Source organism: Tamandua tetradactyla, chromosome 8 (genome assembly GCF_023851605.1).
Source record: "Tamandua tetradactyla isolate mTamTet1 chromosome 8, mTamTet1.pri, whole genome shotgun sequence".
Classification (NCBI taxonomy): domain Eukaryota; kingdom Metazoa; phylum Chordata; class Mammalia; order Pilosa; family Myrmecophagidae; genus Tamandua; species Tamandua tetradactyla.
In genome coordinates, this window is record NC_135334.1 from 31,233,482 (window position 1) to 31,253,929 (window position 20,448).

Here is a 20,448-nt window from a genome sequence, read left to right on the forward strand (position 1 = left end):
TGAAGTTGTGAGGCATGCTAGGTGAATGAACCTTAAGTATTATGTGGAATGAGATGGCAGAAAGAAAAAGGCAAATATTATTATGCCTCACTCATATGGATTAACTATAATGTACAAACTCAGAATTGAAGTTGAGAATATGGGTTATCACTTTGGGACCTATTGTAAAGGGTCCCAGATTGTAAGCTCTTACAGCAGTGACATATATTCAAGAGTTGTAACTGTTATTTCCGAATTCTGAGATAATGAGCTATTTGAGTATAACCTGGTAGTTCCCTGAAACTTTGAGTATATACGTGACACCTGGGACTCAGAGTTAGAGCACTGAAGTTATGAAAGTCACTATTAATTCATACACAACTGTGAAAAAAGTTGAAAATGTGATCAGACTTCAACCAGAGATATAAAGAAGCTGATTTGGATAGGCTCAAGGTAAATCAGAATAGGGGTAAAGGATGATATGGTCCATGTTTTGAAACTTCAACCTCTGCATGAGACCAGAGGAAGCGATGTTATTTGGTGCAAAATTATTATGTTGGGTAGCACATTATCTAATTTAACTTGTATGACCAGTTTATTTGAACACCATTATTATGTGGAATCTTGAATAGGGCATGAGATTCTGTTGGTTTGTATGTTAGTGAGTTGCCACGATATATGCCTGAGTAATTTGGGCAGAGAATAAAAAAAACTTTGCAAAGTCCCCTTGGGGGACTAGAGAGAACAGAAGAAATATTCAGCTTCCCCATCTGGGGAATTCCTGATATTATCACAAGCAGTGGGGACAACTGGTTTAGTAGGCTGAGCCGTTGGTCTTGGGGTTCGCTCCTTTGAAACTTATTCCTGCAAAGGAACAGCTAAGCTTACTTATAATTATGCCTAATAGTCACCCCCAGAGAACCTTTTTTGTCACTCAGCTGTGACTTCTTTCTCTAAGCCAACTTGGCAGATGAACTTACTGCCCTACCCCCCTATGTGAGATATGACTCCCAGGGGTACGAAATCTCCCTGGTGATGTGGTACCGGACTCTTGGGATGAGCCAGGACCCAGCATCATGGGATTGAGAAAGGCTTCTTGACCAAAAGGAGGAAGAGGGAAATGAGATTAAGTTTCAGTGGCTGAGAGATTTCAGACAGAATCAAGATTTCAGACAGATCAAGAGGTTGTCTTGGAGGTTAGTCTTATGCATTATTTAGATATCCTTTTTAGTTTGGTATGATGGAGAAATTGGAGGGAAGTACCTGAAACTGTTGAGCTGTGTTCCTGGAGCCTTGATTCTGAAGATGATTGTATAACTATATAGCTTTTTTTTTAAAAAACTATATAGCTTTTATAGTATGACTGAAAAAATGTGATTGGGAAAACCTTGTGTCTGATGCTCCTGTTATCCATGGTGTACACAGATGAGTAAAAAAAAGTATGGATAAATAAATAATAGGGGGATAAAGGGTAAAAAATTGGGTAGATTGAAATAAAGTGGTCAGTGAGAGGGAGGAGTAAGAGTTTTAGGATGTATGAGCATTTTCTTTTTTCTTTTTATTTTTCTGGAGTGACGCAAATATTCTAAAAATGATAATGATGATGAATACACTACTATATGATAATACTGTGAGACATTGGTTGTATACCATGTATGGACTGTTTTTGTGTGAAGATTTCTCAATAACAATATTTTTTAAAAATGATCTTTTCAGACAGGTTGATTTACATTGCATGCTACAGAAAATTTAGATTTTGACAAAAATAAAGCACTCTTCCTATGGTCTCATATAGTAAGTAAAAATAAAATACAGACAATGTCATCCTTTACCCTGAATTTTGGTTTACCTCAGTCCTAACCAGATTGGCTTTGTCTCTATCTCTCATCGAAGCCTGATCTCCTTTTCAGTTTCTTTAGCAGTTCTGTGTGTAGCACTGCTGACTTTCAGAGCTGCAGAACTCCAACTCTGAGTCTTATGTGTCACACAGGTACCCAGAGTTCCAGGGAAGCATCAGGTTATACACATAGAGCACAATATCTCAGAATCTAGAAATAACACTTTTTGCTCAGGAATAAATGTGACTGGTATAACAATCTAGACCCCAGTTGTCTTACAAGTATTTTCTAAAAGAGACCAACGCAATATTCTTTTGTTTGAGGCTTATTTATTTTTTTATTTATTTTAAAAATATTTTTATTGATAAATCTTAACATACAAACATTCCATACATGTTGTACAATCATTGGCTCACAATATCATCACATAGCTGTGCATTCATCACCATGTTCATTTTTTAGAACATTTGCATCAGTCCAGAAAAGAAATAAAAAGGAAAAAACTCATATATACCATACTCCCTCTCATTGGCCACTAGTATTTCCATCTACCCAATTTATTTTAACCTTAGTCTCCCTTCTTATTTGTTTATTTTTTTTAAGTTTGTTAATTAGTTTTTAAATTTTTAAAAAATATATATCAACAAACACAAACATTCTTAACTTATCATTCCATTCTACATATATAATCAGTAATTCACAATATCATCACATAGTTGCATATTCATCATCATGATCATTTCTTAGAACATTTGCATCAGTTCAGAAAAAAAAAAAGACAAACGAAAAAAATTCATACATACCATACCCTTACCCCTCCATTTCATTGATCACTAGCATTTCAATCTAAATTCATTTTAACATTTGTTCCCCCTATTATTTATTTTTATTCCATATGTTTTACTCATCTGTTGATAAGGTAGCTAAAAGCATCATACAACAAGGTTTTCACAGTCACATAGTCACATGTGAAAGCTATATCATTATACAGTCATCTTCAAGAAACATGGCTACTGGAACACAGCTCTAGATTTTCAGGTGGTTCCCTCCAGCCTCTCCATTACATCTTGACTAACAAGGTGATATCTGTTTAGTGTGTAAGAATAACCTCCAGGATAACCTCTCGACTCTGTTTGGAATCTCTCAGCCATTGACGCTTTATTTGTCTCATTTTACTCTTGCCCCTTTTGGTGGAGAAGGTTTTCTCAATCCCTTGATGCTGAATCTTAACTCATTCTAGGATTTCTGTCCCATGATGCCAGGAGGGTCCACACTCTGGGAGTCATTCCCACTTAGACAGGGGGAGGGCAGTGAGTTTGCTTGTTGTGTTGGCTAGAGAGAGAGGCCACATCTGAGCAACAAAAGAGGTTCTCATGGGGGTGACTCTTAGGCCTAATTTTTTTTTTTTTTTTTACATGGGCAGGCACTGGGAATTGAACCTGGGCCCTCTGGCATGGCAGGCAAGCATTCTTGCCTGCTGAACCACCGTGGCCCGCCCTAGGCCTAATTTTAAGTAGGTTTAGCCTATCCTTTGCGGGATTAAGTTTCATGTGAACAAACCCCAAGATTGGGGGCTCAGCCTGTTACTTTGGTTGTCCCCACTGCTTGTGAGAATATCAAGAATTCAACTTGGGAAAGTTGAATTTTCCCCCTTTCTCACCATTCACTTTGCAAATACTTTTTTTATTCACTGTTCCAATCTCTGGGATTTATCGGAGCATTAGTCTGGACAAACCAACAAAATCTCATGCCCTGCTCAAGGTTCCATTGTACTTATGGTGTTCGGTTAAGCTGTCTACATAAGTTATATTAGGAAATGCACTAGTCAAAATATAAATTTTGTACCAAATAGACATTTTTTGCTTTAGTCTCACACATAAGTTAAAAATTTAAAATGTCAATTATCACCTATTTTCAGCACCCTGCGCTAAAGACATTCCTTTGTTCTTCCTCATGCAAAAACATTTTTTAAATTTGTACATTTAGTCCCTATCATTATACACTCTAGGCATTCCTAGATTATACCATCTCAGTCTTTATTGTCTTTCTTTCTGATTTCATTTGTGCCCCAGCCCTCCTCCTCTATCATTCTCACGTTCAGCTTCATTTGGTGTTTTAACATAATTGTATAAACAGTTAGGTAGTATTGTACTATCCATTTCTTAGTTTTTGCAATCTGTCCTATTGCACAATCTGTATCCCTTTAGCTCCAGTTACCCAGTATTTTATCCTATTTCTATCTCCTGATGGTCTCTGTTACCAATGAAATTCTCTAAGTTTATTCACTAATGTCAGTTCATATCTGTGAGACCATACAGTATTTGTCCTTTTTTCCATTCCATTTTTTTTCCATTCTTTTCCCTATGTTTTCTTTTGCTTGACGGATTTCAGATGTTCTCTCCTCCAATTCACTAATCCTATCTTCTGCCTCTTGAAATCTAACATGTAGGTTTCCATTCATTTTTTCATCTCTCTACTGTGCCTTTCATTCCCATAAGTTCTGTGATTTGTTTTTTCTGATTTTTGATATCTTGTTTTTGTTCATTCCTTGCCTTCTTTATGTCTACCTCAATTCATTGATTTGATTTGATTTTTTTTTTTTTTTACATGGACAGGCACCGGGAATCGAACCCGGGTCCCTGGCATGGCAGGCAAGCATTCTTGCCTGCTGAGTGATTTGATTTTTGATGAGGTTTTCCATGTCTGTTCGAACATTCTGAATTAATTGTTTCAACTCCTGTATCTCCGTTCAATTGTTGGTTTGTTCCTTTGACTCAGCCATTTCTTCAGTTTCCTTAGTATGATTCCTTATATTTTGGTGGCATCTAGGCATTTAATTACTTTGATTAGTTCGTTCTGGAGATTGTTTTCACTTTTTTTTCCCTATGATTTTCTTGCTGGATGACTTTGTTGTCTGTCTGTTTTTTGACATTCAGTTCAGCTTATTCTAATCCTCTAGCTTAGGTTTTGTTTAATAGATCAGAATTTTTCAGTTCTTGTTTTTTTGTTTCTTGCCCTGCCTGTATGGTTCCTTTCCTCCACCCCTTAGGAGGGTCTATTTATGTATTATAGAACCCAGTCAGATTTTCCCAGACTGAATTGGTCTCCTCTCAGGAGGAAAGTCACCTGCGTCAGTTTTCTCTGAGGTTGAGACCCAGCAGTTTGAAAGACTTTCCTATGAAGTTTCTGGACTTTGCGTTTTTCCTATCCTGCCCATTATGTGGTGCTTTTCTGCCTGCAGGACCCAGCAGCATAAGGTGATGCGGTACCTTTAACTCCAGCTGTCTCGCCCTGCTGCGGGCCTGGTGGAGACAGAGGAGAAGCTGTATGCTGGCTTTAATCACTTCAGTTTTTCAGGCCTGGGAGTCTGAATTCCTGGACAAGGGATTCCACCTGAGTGGGTTCCACCCCTCTCCTGGGGAATGTATGGCCTCCAGACAAGCTCCCAGACAAGCTCTCAAACAAGCTCAGTTCTGCCTATGCCTGGAGCAGTGAACCCCGAGAAGCCTTGCAGCTGTATCCAAAGAGTAATCAATCTGTAGAAGCACAGCCACAGAAGAGAAAAAGAAAAATCCTTTTCTGAGGAGGTCCCCATTCTTCTGGTTTGCCCATCAAGAGCTTAAGTTAGTACATTGCTCTGTGTATCTCCAGGTCCTATGTGCCCCCTCTGTTCCTGCAGAGCCCAGAACTTTTCAGATCCAAAAAATACCTCTGTGTTTTTTGGTCTGTTCTCTTTTTCTGTTAGCCCTGCCCCCTCTGTGCCTGGGCAAAAACCAGCGACTTCCGCTTTTAATTAAGGTTCAGTTGAACTGGGGGCGTATTTTTAGTAGTCAGAATTTGTTAATTAATTCAACAATTGGAGTTTTGTTGCACTCAGTCCCTGCTGGTAGTAAAATCTTTCCTCTCCCCTTTGGGAAGCAGCCTATGGGGGAGGGGCGCTAGCTGCTGTGGCTTGCGGAACTCACGGTTCTGGGGGAGTCACAGCTGGTCCAGACTGGGCTACACTGTGTGTCTGGTCACTGATATGGTCCCAGCAGTTGTTCTTTACTGTTCCTGGCTATTTACTAGCCGCTTTGGAGGACAAACTAAATCCCACACGTCACTATGCCGCCATCTTGGTTCTGTGTCTGTTTCTAACTTATTTTGTACAACGTAATGTCCTCAGGGTTCATTTACCTTGTTGCCTGCCTCATGACTTCGTTCCTTTCTGTAGTTACCCAATATTCTATCATATGTATACGCAACAGTTCGCCTTTCTGTGTCTCAGTCATTGTACCCGTCTGCCCCCTCCATCTGTTGGGCATCATGGATAATGTCCAAAATAAACAATCCATGTCTCACAGTATCCGCACCTAGTTGTACAGTCATCATCACTCTAAATTTTAGGTGTTTTTTCATTGCTCCAGAAAGAAAAATAACCAATAAACACACCCTCATCAAAGAGAAAATCCAAACTTCCTCTTAACACTTGTCCATACTCCCCACATCCCTAATTATTTTCCCCTAGTATTGCTGTGGTACTGGTGATATCTTCCTGTTAAATATAGGCCATAGTGTGCAGGAATAGTTTTTCCCCTATATCCTTCTGTTGTTGATTCTTTTTACAAGGTTCAAACCTTTGACATGGTTCATGCAAAATTATTGATATTTGTAGTTTTAATTGGTGAAATACATGACTCTATACATCTCCTTTCAGAGGTATAACTTTTTATACTGTGAAATTCTATAATGGTAAATGTATAATACATTATTAGGCTTTAAAGACAGCACATAGATAAATATTATGTATAGTTAAAATTACCCTTTAAAAATGTTCATGAGAGAATGCCATACTGTAGCTCATCAAGTACAACACAGCAGTTGTTTTTTCATTGTTAAATCAAATTGTTGTTTGAGCACCAGGTGAAGTAATTAGCTTATATTTAGTGGCAAGGTGATTAAAAAATACTTTAAACACCAGAATCACACTCAAGTACATTTAACCTCATTCCTTTGTTTTAATTGCTTGTGTACTGTAGCCCACTCTATATAAAAAAAAGAAAGGTAGCTGAACTGCTTCATATAGGGTGTTATGATAGCTAGTGCACATACTCTTTAAAATTTGGTCCAGGTCCAGACACTTAATTGTTCTTCTAGCATTAATAGGCTGTGGAGGACTGATTCAAAATTTTTAATCTTAAAAGAGACTGATTCATAAAATCAGCATAATAATTTTTTGGTTTTGAGAAGAGAAAATGCTTTCCACTGAAAACACATTATATGTGGTATATAACACACTCTTTTCTTCATATCATAAGTACCTTGGTGGGGGAGTGAGTGTAGTAATCAGAATGTTATTTAGTGATCATAAGTCAAATAAAAATAATTTGGTGATTTTGATGAGTACTTAATCCCAGTTTTGAAAAACCCTGATGAATAGAAGAATGCAGTTCTCCGGTAATATGGATAATCAGCTCCATCAGACAGTGTTTCTCTCCTTTGAAGAGAGCCAGAAATACTTATATTTTTACCTACTAAGTTTTTTACTTGAATGTCCTGGTGGTTGGTAATACTGTTTATGAAGATAAGAAACCCAGAAGAAGGAATATATTTGGTAAGAAAGTGAGCTCAGTTTTGAGCCAATTGGGTTTGAAATATGTATAGTATAACCTAGAGGCATATCTAGTATTCATTTGGATATGTGGATCTGGATCTTGGAGAGCAGTCAGGTTACCAGTACAATTTTGGAAGTAATTGGCAGATGGTAATTAACCTAAGGAATGAAAGAGATGGACCCCAAAATACATGGAGAATGAGGAAAAGACCTAAGATAAGGTAGACCTTATTCATCAACTTTTAAGTATCTCTGTGTATCCCTGTAAAGTGTACTGAGGAAAAATGGCCAGAGAGTACAGAAGAATAGCAGAGGATTGTTACATCATGGAAGCTAAGGTAAAAGAATGCTTCAAAGAGAGAATGGTCAGCAGTGTCAAAGAATACAAAGAGGTTATCTGTAAAGAGACCTGAAGTTTTTGTCGGATTTAATGATAAAGAGATTGATAACAATAAAGAGATTATATTGTTGGTGACCTTAGTGAGTAGTTTCAATAGTATTGGAGATTGAAGCCAGTTTGCAGTGGATTGGGGGCAGTGGATGTGAAGTATGGAAGTGAAAAATATTCCTTGAAGAAAGTTGGTGTTGATGAAGGAAGCCTCCTCTCCCTCCAAAAAAGAAACCTAAAACAAACCCTGTTTGTAGGGAGGCATGATTTACAAACATGTTCTTTGTAAGATAGGAAAGAATTGAATTATTTTAATTAATTCAGTCACTCTGTAAAGTTTTGGGTACCACTTCAGTACTGGCACTGGACTTATAGTGGTGAATAACATGAATGTGGTCTTTGCATTTATAACACAAAAAGTAGGAATGATAAGACATGTAGGCCGAGGACAATAGATCCTGAGAAGGTAGAAGGAGAGGTCATTTAAAGGCCCAGATGACAGATATAAAGCTAGGTACATCAAATTATCCTTAGCCATGAAGAAAGTTGCCTTTGTGTTTAGACAGAAGAAAAAGAAGATGGGAATTTTTGGATACCTACAAACCAATTATGAAAATTAATAACGGAAGTAGACAATGCAAAACACAAACAGCTCAGATTTGAAATGCACAGCTTAAAAATTTTAGTAAAAGCTAGAAAGAACATAAATTTTAGTGGCATGCAGTTTTACTTCAATCTTCAGATTTAGTTAACTTCATGATACCAGCAGTTAGATGTGTACTAGGTTATGCCTCAGAGGCTTATTGTGTGCTTCTTGGTGAGCACAAAAGCCAAACGGCAGGAATGAATATAAAAATAAGAAAAACGTGAAAATTTAAGTTCTCTGAGAAAAACTTCTCTTCCAAAAAGCAAAAGCTTGAAAGAGGAAGCTTGAAAGAGGATGCATGAAAGAGCATGCATGAAAGAGCAGCGTATAATAAGGACATGTGGTTTGTCTTGAGATCTCGCTAAGCCATCCACTTTAAGTAGTAACTTGCTCAGAGGAGCTCTTTAAAGAATAAAAATACATAATCTGTGGTATGCATACCAGCTGATCAAAATTTTCTGATTTGATTTTAAAATATTAATAGTAGAAAATAAGAATATATGGTTGTATTTGCTTACATTTGCATAAGGAACACTGAAAGGACACAAGAAACTAATAAAAAAGTAGTGATTTGGTGGGCATGGGGCAGGGTTAGCACTTTCCCCTGTATAAAGTTTTATAGAGTGTATTACCTATATCATAGACTAATAGCAGAAAAATGTTAATACTTAGACTAAAGGAAGAATTAGGGCCCAAGAATTTTAATCTGTTCTTCTCTAATTTTCTGTTAATGAAAAGGCCACTTTCCTTTGTTTTGGGGTGGGGAAAGGGGGTTCAGGAATTTATTCATTTGAAACATTTGAATTCCCAGAAATTATCTGTATAAAAATAATTGCTTCCTGGTGCCTGCCCATGCAAATAAATAAATAAATAAATTTTTAACATAGTTTAATGATTTTAGAAACTTTAAAATTTTGAGATCACTGTAGTTTCACATATTATTGTAAGAAATAATGGAGAGATTCTGTGTCCTTCACCCAGCCTTTACCAGTGGTAGCATTTTTTTTTCTCCTGATTTTAATACTTTTATTGTAAAAACTTAACATATAAACATACAAACATTCTTGACATGCAAACATTCCATACATGGTATACAATTAGTGGCTCACAGTATCATAACATAGTTGTGTATTCATTACCATGATCATTTTTTTGAATATTTGCATCACTCCAGCAAAAGAAATAAAAAGGAAAAACTCATACATACATACTCCTTACCCCTTCCTCTCGTTGACCACTAGTATTCTAATCTATTCAATTTATTTTAGCCTTTGATTCCCCTATTATTTTTTATCTATTTTTTTTTTACTCACCTGTCCATAAGGGGTAACATCTTACATAGCTCGTACAGTATCCCAGCTAAGATAGTGATATTGATAAAATCCACCAACCTCATTCAGATTTCTTCAGCTTTACATGTATTTGTGTGTGTGTGTGTGTGTGTTTGTATTTAGTGTTATGCAGCTTTATAATGTGTGTAGATTCATGTGACCACCACCACAGGGAAGATACAGAATACTTTTAAAATAATACTGATTTTTGAATCATAAGGCATTGTCATAGATTTTTTCCCCCCCTTATAGCGTTTTGGAACAACACAAACTGACAAAAGAACAATGGGAAGAAAGAATACAGAACTGGCATGAAGAACATAGAGGAATGCTAAGGTATTTGGGTGGCCATTTTTCTTTGTGTTAAATTAAAATATTTTTGTTTAATAACACTTATGACTACCTTAAATTATCCCCCAAGATTTTTTGACTTATTGGGTTAAATATAAAGCACTCAGGTTTCATCCAGGGTATTTTTGCAATTCTAGTTTGGTATTAGATACTCTTACTTAAATTACAATTAGTTTTGTTTCAACAGGGAAGATTCTATGATGGAATACCTGAAGATTGCACAAGATCTAGAAATGTATGGCGTCAACTATTTTGAAATAAAAAATAAAAAGGGAACTGAATTGTGGCTAGGTGTTGATGCTTTGGGTCTGAATATTTATGAGCATGATGACAAGTAAGTAAATTGGTTGCATTCTGACCTAGTTACTACTCAATGGTCTAAATGGCTTTAATCTTATGTCCCTGTGTTCTTTGGCTTGAATACCCATACTTTTTTTTTTTCAAATTAAAGGATAGTTAATTCTACACAGATTTTCAGATACTACATTTCCATTTTCTCAGCATCTTTCAGCTCCATGTCCTACTTCTCAGGGTATTTATCAAATAGGATAATTCACTTTTATTTGAAGTATGCTTCTTGAGTTCCTGTGAGTTCTGTCTAGTAATTTAATTAAAATTTATTCCCTCAATAGGTGAGCAATGATTTCTTAAATGTTGTTATGCTTGGCAAATAGTTATCATATATAAGAAATCAGGAACAATGACAGAGTGAAATTAATAGATATATCATTTATTGCATTTTATAGCACATTTTTGAGCACTTACTGTATAGGATTTTTTTTTATTTTTGAACATCTGTAAAGTAGAATATACTTGTATTATACAAAGTGAACAATCCCGTTGTACTTTGATATTGGTCATATATTTGTTTTTATGTTTATATAGAATAGGGAAGGCTCTTTTAGCACTTTGCAGGAATGATAGCTGTAATTGTCTTATACCCTTCTTCACTTATCATGCCACAGAAGCATCCAAGTCTATGCCAGTAAAGCCTTCTCTTAATTACTTCTTGTTCTGGGTTAGTTCTAGAACTTTAGCTTTCATTATTACCGATATTCAATAAAATAATAATATATAAGCATATGTAATGACTCCATAAGAGAGCATTTCAGTAAATTTAACCCCTATATTTTCTTGTTTATATTATCAAAAAAGTTGAAATACTGTTTCATTCAGAAGAGAATATTTTGAAGTTTTTGAAATGACTCCAAGCTCAAAAAGATGTGCTGACCAAATCTTATTTTTCTAAGTTATTGTATTAGTTTCTGTAAGCGCACCTATTATATATATATATATATATATATATATATATGTATATATATATAAATGTAGATAAAGATGGAGAATATGGGAGGGGGGTTAGCACAGGATGGGAGGGCTGGGATTGATGATGGTGGATAAAGAGAACTTTGGTTTTATCCTGAATGTTTCAGTGTCTTTGTATAATCAAAAGGTAGTCATCTATTACTTGTATTTATTTTTTAAATTTAAAAAAATTTTTAATTGTTTTTTATATTTATTTTTTTAATTAAAAAGCAAAATATGGTACAACTTGAAAGGCTTAGGTTAGGCTCTTTTATCAGCCCTGTTGCTACTTACTTTTGGGACCCTGGTCAAGTTTGTTACTCTCTGAAGTGAGTATAGCTGCCAGGCTCACCTCACAAGATTGTTGTAAGAATTATATGAGGAAATTGCTTTAGAATTTTTCAAAGTGGACCATAAGTGTAGTATAGTATTACCCTAAAAATACTGTGTTCTAGCAACCTCGTTTTCAAACATGTTAACTTTGAATTATTTTAGTGGCCATCAGAGGGCATTGTAAGACGTATATTGAGTAAAGAGTATTTATGTAGAAAAAATTAGTTGCTGGGCTCTTGTTCCTACTCTGTTTAGAATTAAAGCAGGAATGTAAATAGGTAGAAATTAAAGCTCTGTTATCAGATGCCTGCATAAAAGATGCCTTTTCACTAGCATAGGTGTCACAATCATTTGTTATTTAGTTATTAGCATAATAGTGATACATTTGATAAGTAGTATGAAAGTACAAAATATGAAAAACAGAGACAGAATTACTTATTTGAATCTGATTCCCTAAATCTTTGTGGGTAGAGTGGTTAAAATGGGGGCACCTGTTGTGTTGTATAGTCGTAGAGTTTGAATTCTAGCTCTGCTATAATCTGAACAATTGTATGTCTGTGCTTACATTTTTAAAAAATTGAGATATAATTAATATATACCATATTCTTCATCTTTTTAAAACATACAGTTTAGTGTTTCTTGGATCTTCGCAAATATCCAAACTTTTAAAACTAAAGAATGGAAGGAAATAAAGATTTTTATATTCAGTCCATAATGAAAACTTAAAAAGGCTTTATTTATTCCCCTCTCTCTTTAAGCATATTTAAACTAATAATTGTTGTAGCTTGAATCCAAATAGAATGAAAAATAAATAAAGCTTGTGCAAAGCCCATGAAGCCCAGTTCTATTTCGTGGTCACTATCTTTCTAGGTAACTTGAGGAAAATAACTATAGTGCTTTTAAGGTTTGGACCACATTTATGAAATCTTTAAATATTTAAATCTTTAAGTATTTGTTTTTATGTGATTAACTTATCAGATTTCCTCTTAAAAGATAATGTCAACTGTGTGTTAGGAGTAAGTTAATAATTTTGAATATCTGGAACTTGTAAGACTGGCCATTCAGCTAAATTAGCCCCAGAAATTTGTAATAAATTTTGTGCATTATTTCCTGCTTTTAATTGAAGGATGCTTTCATTTTTGAAGGTTGACACCTAAAATTGGTTTTCCCTGGAGTGAAATCAGAAATATTTCGTTTAATGACAAAAAATTTGTTATAAAGCCAATCGACAAAAAGGCACCTGTAAGTGAAATTCTTTCATATGTTTTTAAAAAGTTTCTAGTTATATATTTTACTAAAATAACTAAATTGAGCGTATTTTCAGTTTTATTTTTTCTTGTTAATACAATGTTGTTGATATGTATTTACACCCCGTACAATCCATCCAAAGAATACAATCAGTGGCTCTCGGTATCATCACATAGTTGTATGTTCATAATCACAGTGAATTTTATAACATTTTCATTACTCCAAAAAAAGGAGAGAGAGAACCTAAAACATCCCATACCCCTCACCCCCAATTACTGACCCCTAGCATTGGTGTGGTATATTTGTTACTGTTGATGAAAGTATATTAAAGATATTACTGTTAACTGTAGTCCATAGTTTGCAATAAGTTCTTTTTATCCCATATACCGCTCTGTTATTAACTCCTTGTAATAGTTTTATACATTTGTTCTAGTTCATGGGGGAAATGTTTTATATTTGAGTTGTACAGTCCCATGTTTTAACCTCTGGCTTTCCTTCTGGTACCATATATGATCTGAACTTCCCGTATCAGCCACATTCACACACAGTTCAATACTCACAGTAATTGCTACCATCACCTCAATTCATTTCCACTCATTTAAATTCAACCTGGTTAAAAATTCTGCACATCTTAAGCAACTGCTCTCCATTCTCTAGCCTCATTCTATCTTCTGGTAGGTAACCTAGCTTCTATGTCTATGAGTTAACATAGTATAATTAGTTCATATTAATGAGATCATACAATATTTGTCCTTTTTTGTTGGGCTTATTTCCATATGCTTGTAAGTATCAACTCTAAATTTCTGCCAGTTTGCTATAATATCACTTGAAGAATGGTATTGTTCATTTATTGAATTGCTCCCAAGAAGCATTCTACTTGACTTCCCAGTGCTGAACTAATGAATATTATTAATACAGGGCTATAATTTTATATAAAATATAAATACTAGACTTTTGTTTTGATGTTCAAAATTACTAGAAGTGAAATTAAAATATAATAGGTACTAATTATTAGAAAGCGGTTTAAAACAATCACTTTAAAAGAAGCAGTTTTAAAATATTTCCTTATTGATGGTAGTGAGGTAACCCTATTCTAAATGAACTCTATAGAATTTTGCATCAGGAACTTTGTATTTAATGTAACTTGAAGCTTGGACTTAAAAATTTTTAAAGATTTTTTAACTCTGTTAGACATTGAAAAGACAAAAAAGACAAGAAATACACTTCTAGGTTAAAAAAAAAGTCACCCTACGGTGATAATCTCATAATTTTGAGATTATGGCAAAGGGCAAAACAAATTGAAAAAACCTCCTATAGAAGGAATTTTCTGAAGTGTAAGGAGCAGTTAGCCATAGTTACTTAGGGAGAAGAGAAAAGAATAAATGTTGTTTAATTTATTGAAGGATTAGAACATTAGCCTTCTTCTAGAACTGGTAGGGCAAGAAAAGTGAGTAACCAGGTATGTGAATGTATGCATACTCATCAGGTATTATGGTATTTATGATTTCTAAAGTATATCTAATATGACAATAGACAATATGATACATTTTGAAGTAACAATTTTAGTAAAAATTGTTGTAAGAGAGACTATCCTTCAGGAAGATTTTAAATTCAGAATATTTTATGTTTAGGATTTTGTTTTTTATGCACCTCGTCTGAGAATCAATAAGCGGATTTTGGCTTTATGCATGGGAAACCATGAGCTATACATGCGAAGACGGAAGCCTGATACTATTGAAGTACAACAGATGAAAGCTCAGGCTAGGGAGGAGAAACATCAGAAGCAGTTGGAAAGGTATGGAATTTATAGCCCTTTATTCTTACTTGATGGGGATAGGCAATCTAAAACTGTAAGACTACTCTATTTCCTGAATGAACTCTGAATTAATATTTTTATGCTATTTTCACTATATTAAAATTAAAAGAAGGTATTATTACTCTATCCTCTTTTAAAATGAAGATGTCTAATTTTCAAGTTAAAATTCTTGATGGATATTCTGAGAAAATAACTTTTCATAGCTTCAGAGATACTTTTCCTTTATCATATTTATTTTTCATTGGTAGACATTGTTTTGGATGTAGTGGTTTGAAATTATGAAATTTATTTTGCTTATAATTTGTAATCTTAATTTTTTAGGCAAGAATGTGCTGAATATTTTACTTTGAAACAGTGTCAGTGGCACTGTAGAACCCACCTGAAAAGTCCCTGTTCAGAGTAGGATAACATCATTCCTCCCTACCAAAGATACTGATCTTTTTAATTGGTTCACTTACACTTTCAAAAAAGATACTGCTAAATATACTAAATTGAGAGTTGTTAAGATGGAAACTATTGAATAAAATCTTCATTGACCTTGGAATGGTCAATGATCCAGATTACTAGGCCCAGCAAAATTCCCAAATCTGATTCAAGATTAATTTAGACTTTATGCTTTATTTGAAAAAATATAGCAATCAAATTAGAGTTTACTTTTATTGAGGAAATCTTTATAGAGCAACATCATAACCTGAGAGATAGAATAAGTCCTAAAGAAAACAGAATTGAGGAACTCTGAACATATAAAAAATGTTATTGGAAGTAACTCATATCTAGTAATTAAATAGTTTTTCTGCTAGAAAACATTTTGCTGCTTATTCTTTTAGTGCTTGTATTTAGTAATACCTTTTTCCCCCTTAAATGTTCTCTGTTAATTCAGACATTTTTTTTTTAGTTCGGATTGCTCCTCTTAAATGATCTGAATCTGCCTTAGAGAAATTTACTAAATCGTGAAGTTTTTTTTTTTTTTATAGGTCTGAAAGCTTTTCAATAATTTCTGATCCCATCATTAAAGATACTAAGATTCCGTATTATGTTAATTGAGCTCTGACTTTTTCTACTGCTTTCATGTAGTTTAAGATCATGGTGTGGCTCTATTCTGTTTAAAAAATAGTTCTTTATTAGACTTCACTTTCCCTATATTCTTATCCATCTTAACCTTTCCCTCTACCTTTCTTGAAGGTAAAACTTTGTTATAGTCTCTTTTTCTTTTATCATCTTTTCTTCACTTTGAAAGATTCCACTTTCTCTTAAAAATCTTCTTTCCCAAGTTGAATGAGAAGTTATTTTTCATGCAGCTCCTGTATCTCCTGTATCTATATCATTACTCCATAATATGTCCTAACTCTTCTTGTCCATAATGCTAATACATTATTTACATTCTTTTTTTTTTTTTTTTATTTACATGGGCAGGCACCGGGAATGGAACCCGCGTCCTTGGGCATGGCAGGCAAGCACTCTTACCTGCTGAGCCACCGTGGCCCGCCCCATTCTTAATTTACGTATATTTGCCAAATGTCCAAATGGAGGATTGTTATATGGCTTCTAATATATGTAGTATGTTTAATGATTAACATTTGGTGATGGTGCTATATTTCAGTTATTCCAAGGCCTAATGGAAGTAGAAGACTTTAAATTTCCCTTTTGGCATAACAATCCCTTGGCTCCACTCTTTCATTAGAAAGCTTTTATTGACTGCCTTGTATCACATTAGAAATCTAGTAAGCATTTGTTTAATTAATTTGATTGCCTAGAGTATGTTTTATATTATTCTAGCCACATATGGACTGGCAGTTGCTTAGAAATGGCATGCCAAATCTTCATTTATTTCCTGCTTTATAAGTCAGGAAGAAAGAAATGGCAATTGAATATGTGGGAAAAAATTCTGTTTCAAACTCATTGGCAAAGTAGCCAGCAGGCATGCTTGGGAGAATGCTCAGAGGTATGTTGCTTATAGCTCCTGGGCAAGAACAGAGTTGGGAAAGGGCACTAAGGAGGACTCTTTCCCTACAGTATCTTGGTATGTAGGTATATTCTCTCCCCAAACTCTCATAACCTTGGTCTTTTGTCAGTGAACATCTTATGTACCAGGGCTGATCCCTGTAGTCTTTACTATTGTTTTAATTACGTCCAATTTGAATGATGATTCATTCTGTAGTCTGTGAACATTTTGGGGTGGCTGAAATTGTTACCACATTTAAAATAGAGCTTTGAGTTTCTATTTGGGTTCAAATAGCCATGTGCAAATTATAGGTTAGCTGTGGAAAATTCTGTGTCATGGCTGGCTGTCTATATCATTCAAGATTTTTCTGTCCTTCTAGAGCACAGCCTGGTGTTCTGTGAAAACACAGGCTTTGGAGCTAGATATGTCTGGTTTGAATCCTCCTCTTACACTTACAATACAATTGAACCCATTTGATATTCTTTTTAAAAAATTAGGTATTCTAAAATTTATTTTTTGCAGTAGTACAGAGAATTGTATTAACTAAGACTGGATGTTAGAAATAGGATTTGAGGGTTAGAGAATGAGAAGATATTTACAGTGGGGAAGCCAACATGAGTGAAGGTAAAGAGATAGGAATATATATGGCATGTCTAGGGACCAGTGAATTGGACCAACTTGATCCTCTCAAGTGAACAGTGTTTAGAGGAGAAATAAGATCTTCTAGTTTCATAAGAAAAATAACTATTTTTCTAGTATTCCTAGTGTTCTAGTTTGCTAGTTTCTGGAATGCAACACACCAGAGATGTGTTGGCTTTTTTTTTTTTTTTTTTATGTTATTTTTTTTTTGATACAGCATATAAGCATATACATTCTTTTTTTTAAACTTTTAAATAAAAAAAATATGACAAAGAAACACAAACATTCTTAACATATGATCATTCCGTTCTACATATATAATCAGTAATTCACAATATCATCACATAGTTGCATATTCATCATCATGATCATTTCTTGGAACATTTGCATCAATTCAGAAAAAGAAATGAAAAGACAACAGAAAAGAATTCATACATGCCATACCCCTTACCCCTCCTTTCATTGATCACTAGCATTTCAATCTAAATTTATTTAACATTTGTTCCCCCTATTATTCATCTTCATTGTGTATGTTTTACTTGTCTGTTGCAAGGTAGACAAACAGATTATCAGACATAGGGTTTTCACAATCACAGTCACACTGGAAAGCAATATCATTATACAGTCATCTTCAAGAAACATGGCTACTGGAACACAGCTCCACATTCTCAGGCAGTTCCCTCCAGCCTCTCCACTACATCCTGACCAACAAGGTGATATTTATTTAATGCATAAGAATAACCTCCAGGGTAACCTCTCGACTCTGTTTGGAATCTCTCAGCCATTGACACTTTATTTTGTCTCATTTCACTCTTCCCCCTTTTGGTTGAGAAAGTTTTCTCAATCCCTTGATGCCGAGTCTCTGCTCATCCTGGGGGTTTTCTCAATCCCTTGATACTGAGTCTCAGCTCATTCCAGGATTTCTGTCCCATGTTGCAGGAAGGTCCTCACCCCTGGGAGTCATGTTCCACGTAGGCAGGGGGGAGGGCCATGAATTTGCTTGTTGTGTTGGCTGGAGAGAGAGGCCATATCTGAGCAACAAAAGAGGTTCTCTTGGGGGCGCCTCTTAGGCCTAATTTTAAGTAGGCTTGACCTATCCTTTGTGGGGTTAAATTTCATATGAACAACCCCCAAGATTGGGGGCTCAGCCTGTAGCTTTGATTGTTCACACTGCTTTTGAGAATATCAAGAATTCAACTTGGGGAAGCTGATCTTTCCCCCCTTTCTCATCATTTCCCAAAAGGGACTCTGCAAATACCTCTTTATTCACTGTTCAGATCACTCGGGGATTTATCAGGGCATCACTCTGGACAAACCCACAAAATCTCATGTCCTAATCAAGGTTCCATGTACCCATGGTGTTCAACCAAGCTGTCTACATAAGTTATACTAGGAAATACACTAGTCAAAATACAAATTTTGTACTAAATAAACATTTTTTGCTTTAGTCTGACACATACGATGTAATCTTAAAATATTAACCACCATCTATTTCCAGCACCCTGAAGTAATGACATTCCTTTGTTTTTCCTCATGCAAAAACATTCCCCAAATTTGTACATTTAGTCACTATCGTTATATACTTTAGGCATTCCTAGATTATACCATTTCAGTCTTTATCGTCTGTCTTTCTTTCTGATTTCATTTGTGCCACCGACCCTCCTCCCTCTATCATTCTCACGTTCATCTTCCTTCAGTGTTTTAACATAATTGTATTACAGTTAGATAATATTGTACTGTCCATTTCTGACTTTTTACATTCAGTCCTGTTGCACAATCTGTATCCCTTTAGCTCCAATTACCCAGTATCTTACCCTGTTTCTATCTCCTGATGGTCTCTGTTACCAAGGAAATATTCCAAGTTTATTCACTAATGTCAGTTCATATCTGTGAGACCATACAGTATTTGTCCTGTTGTTTCTGGCTAATCACACTCAGCATAATGTCCTTAAGGTCCATTCATGTTGTTACATACTTCATAACTTTATTCTGTCTTACAGCTGCATAATATTCCATCAGATGTATATGCCAGTTTGTTTAGCCACTTGTCTGTTGATGGACATTTTGGCTATTTCCATCTCTTCACAATTGTAAATAATGCTGCTATAAACATTGGTGTGCAAGTGTCCATTTGTGTCCTTGCCCTCTTGTCCTCTTAGTAGATAGCTAGCAGTGGTATTGCCGGGTCATATGGCAATTCTATATTTAGCCTTTTGAGGAACTGCCACACTGCCGTCCACAGTGGTTGTATCATTTGACATTCCCACCAACAGTGGATAAGTGTGCCTCTTTCTCCACATCCTCTCCAGCTCTTGTCGTTTTCTGTTTTATTGATAATGGCCATTCTGGTAGGTGTGAGATGATATCTCATTGTGGTTTTGATTTGCATTTCCCTAATAGCTAGGGAAGATGAGCATCTCTTCATGTGCCTTTTGGCCATTTGTATTTCCTCTTCTGAGAAGTGTCTGTTCAAGTCTTTTGCCCATTTTGTAATTCATTGGCTGTCTTTTTGTTGTTGAGTTCAACAATCTCTTTATATATTCTGGATACTGGACCTTTATCTGATATGTCATTTCCAAATATTGTCTCCCATTCTCTAGGCTGTCTTTTTACTTTCTTGACGAAGTTTTTTGATGCACAAAAGTGTTTAATTTTGAGGAGTTCCTGTTTCTTTCTTTCTTTAGTGCTCTTGGTTTGGGTGTAATGTCTAGAAAACTGTCTCCTTGTATAAGATTTATAAGATATTTCCCTACATTTTCTTCTAGCAGTTTTATGGTCTTAGATCTAATGTTTAGGTCTTTGATCCATTTTGAGTTAACTTTTGTAAAGGTTGTGAGATATGGGTCCTTTTTCATTCTTTTGGATGTGGATATCCAGTTCTCTAGGCACCATTTGTTGAAGAGACTGTTCTGTCACAGGTGAATTGGCTTGACTGCCTTATCAAAGATCAATTGTCCATAGATAAGAGGGTCTGTTTCTGAACACTCTATTTGATTCCATTGGTCAGTATATCTATCTTTATGCCAGTACCATGCTGTT

At 35.2% G+C, this 20,448-nt stretch overlaps 1 protein-coding gene across 4 annotated transcripts in view; it reads left to right on the forward strand.

The window, feature by feature from the left end:
* The window catches only part of RDX (radixin), a 149,956-nt gene that overhangs the window by 81,839 nt on the left and 47,669 nt on the right, over nucleotides 1–20,448 (forward strand). For 3 of the 4 annotated variants that reach the window (XM_077113027.1, XM_077113030.1, XM_077113026.1), the window contains exons 6-9: nucleotides 10,028–10,111; nucleotides 10,314–10,460; nucleotides 12,910–13,006; nucleotides 14,644–14,807. In XM_077113027.1, the coding sequence (XP_076969142.1) occupies nucleotides 10,028–10,111; nucleotides 10,314–10,460; nucleotides 12,910–13,006; nucleotides 14,644–14,807 (492 nt within the window). Of the gene's footprint in view, nucleotides 1–5,275; nucleotides 7,891–10,027; nucleotides 10,112–10,313; nucleotides 10,461–12,909; nucleotides 13,007–14,643; nucleotides 14,808–20,448 lie in introns of those variants that run through there. The other variant, XM_077113028.1, reaches the window with a different exon arrangement.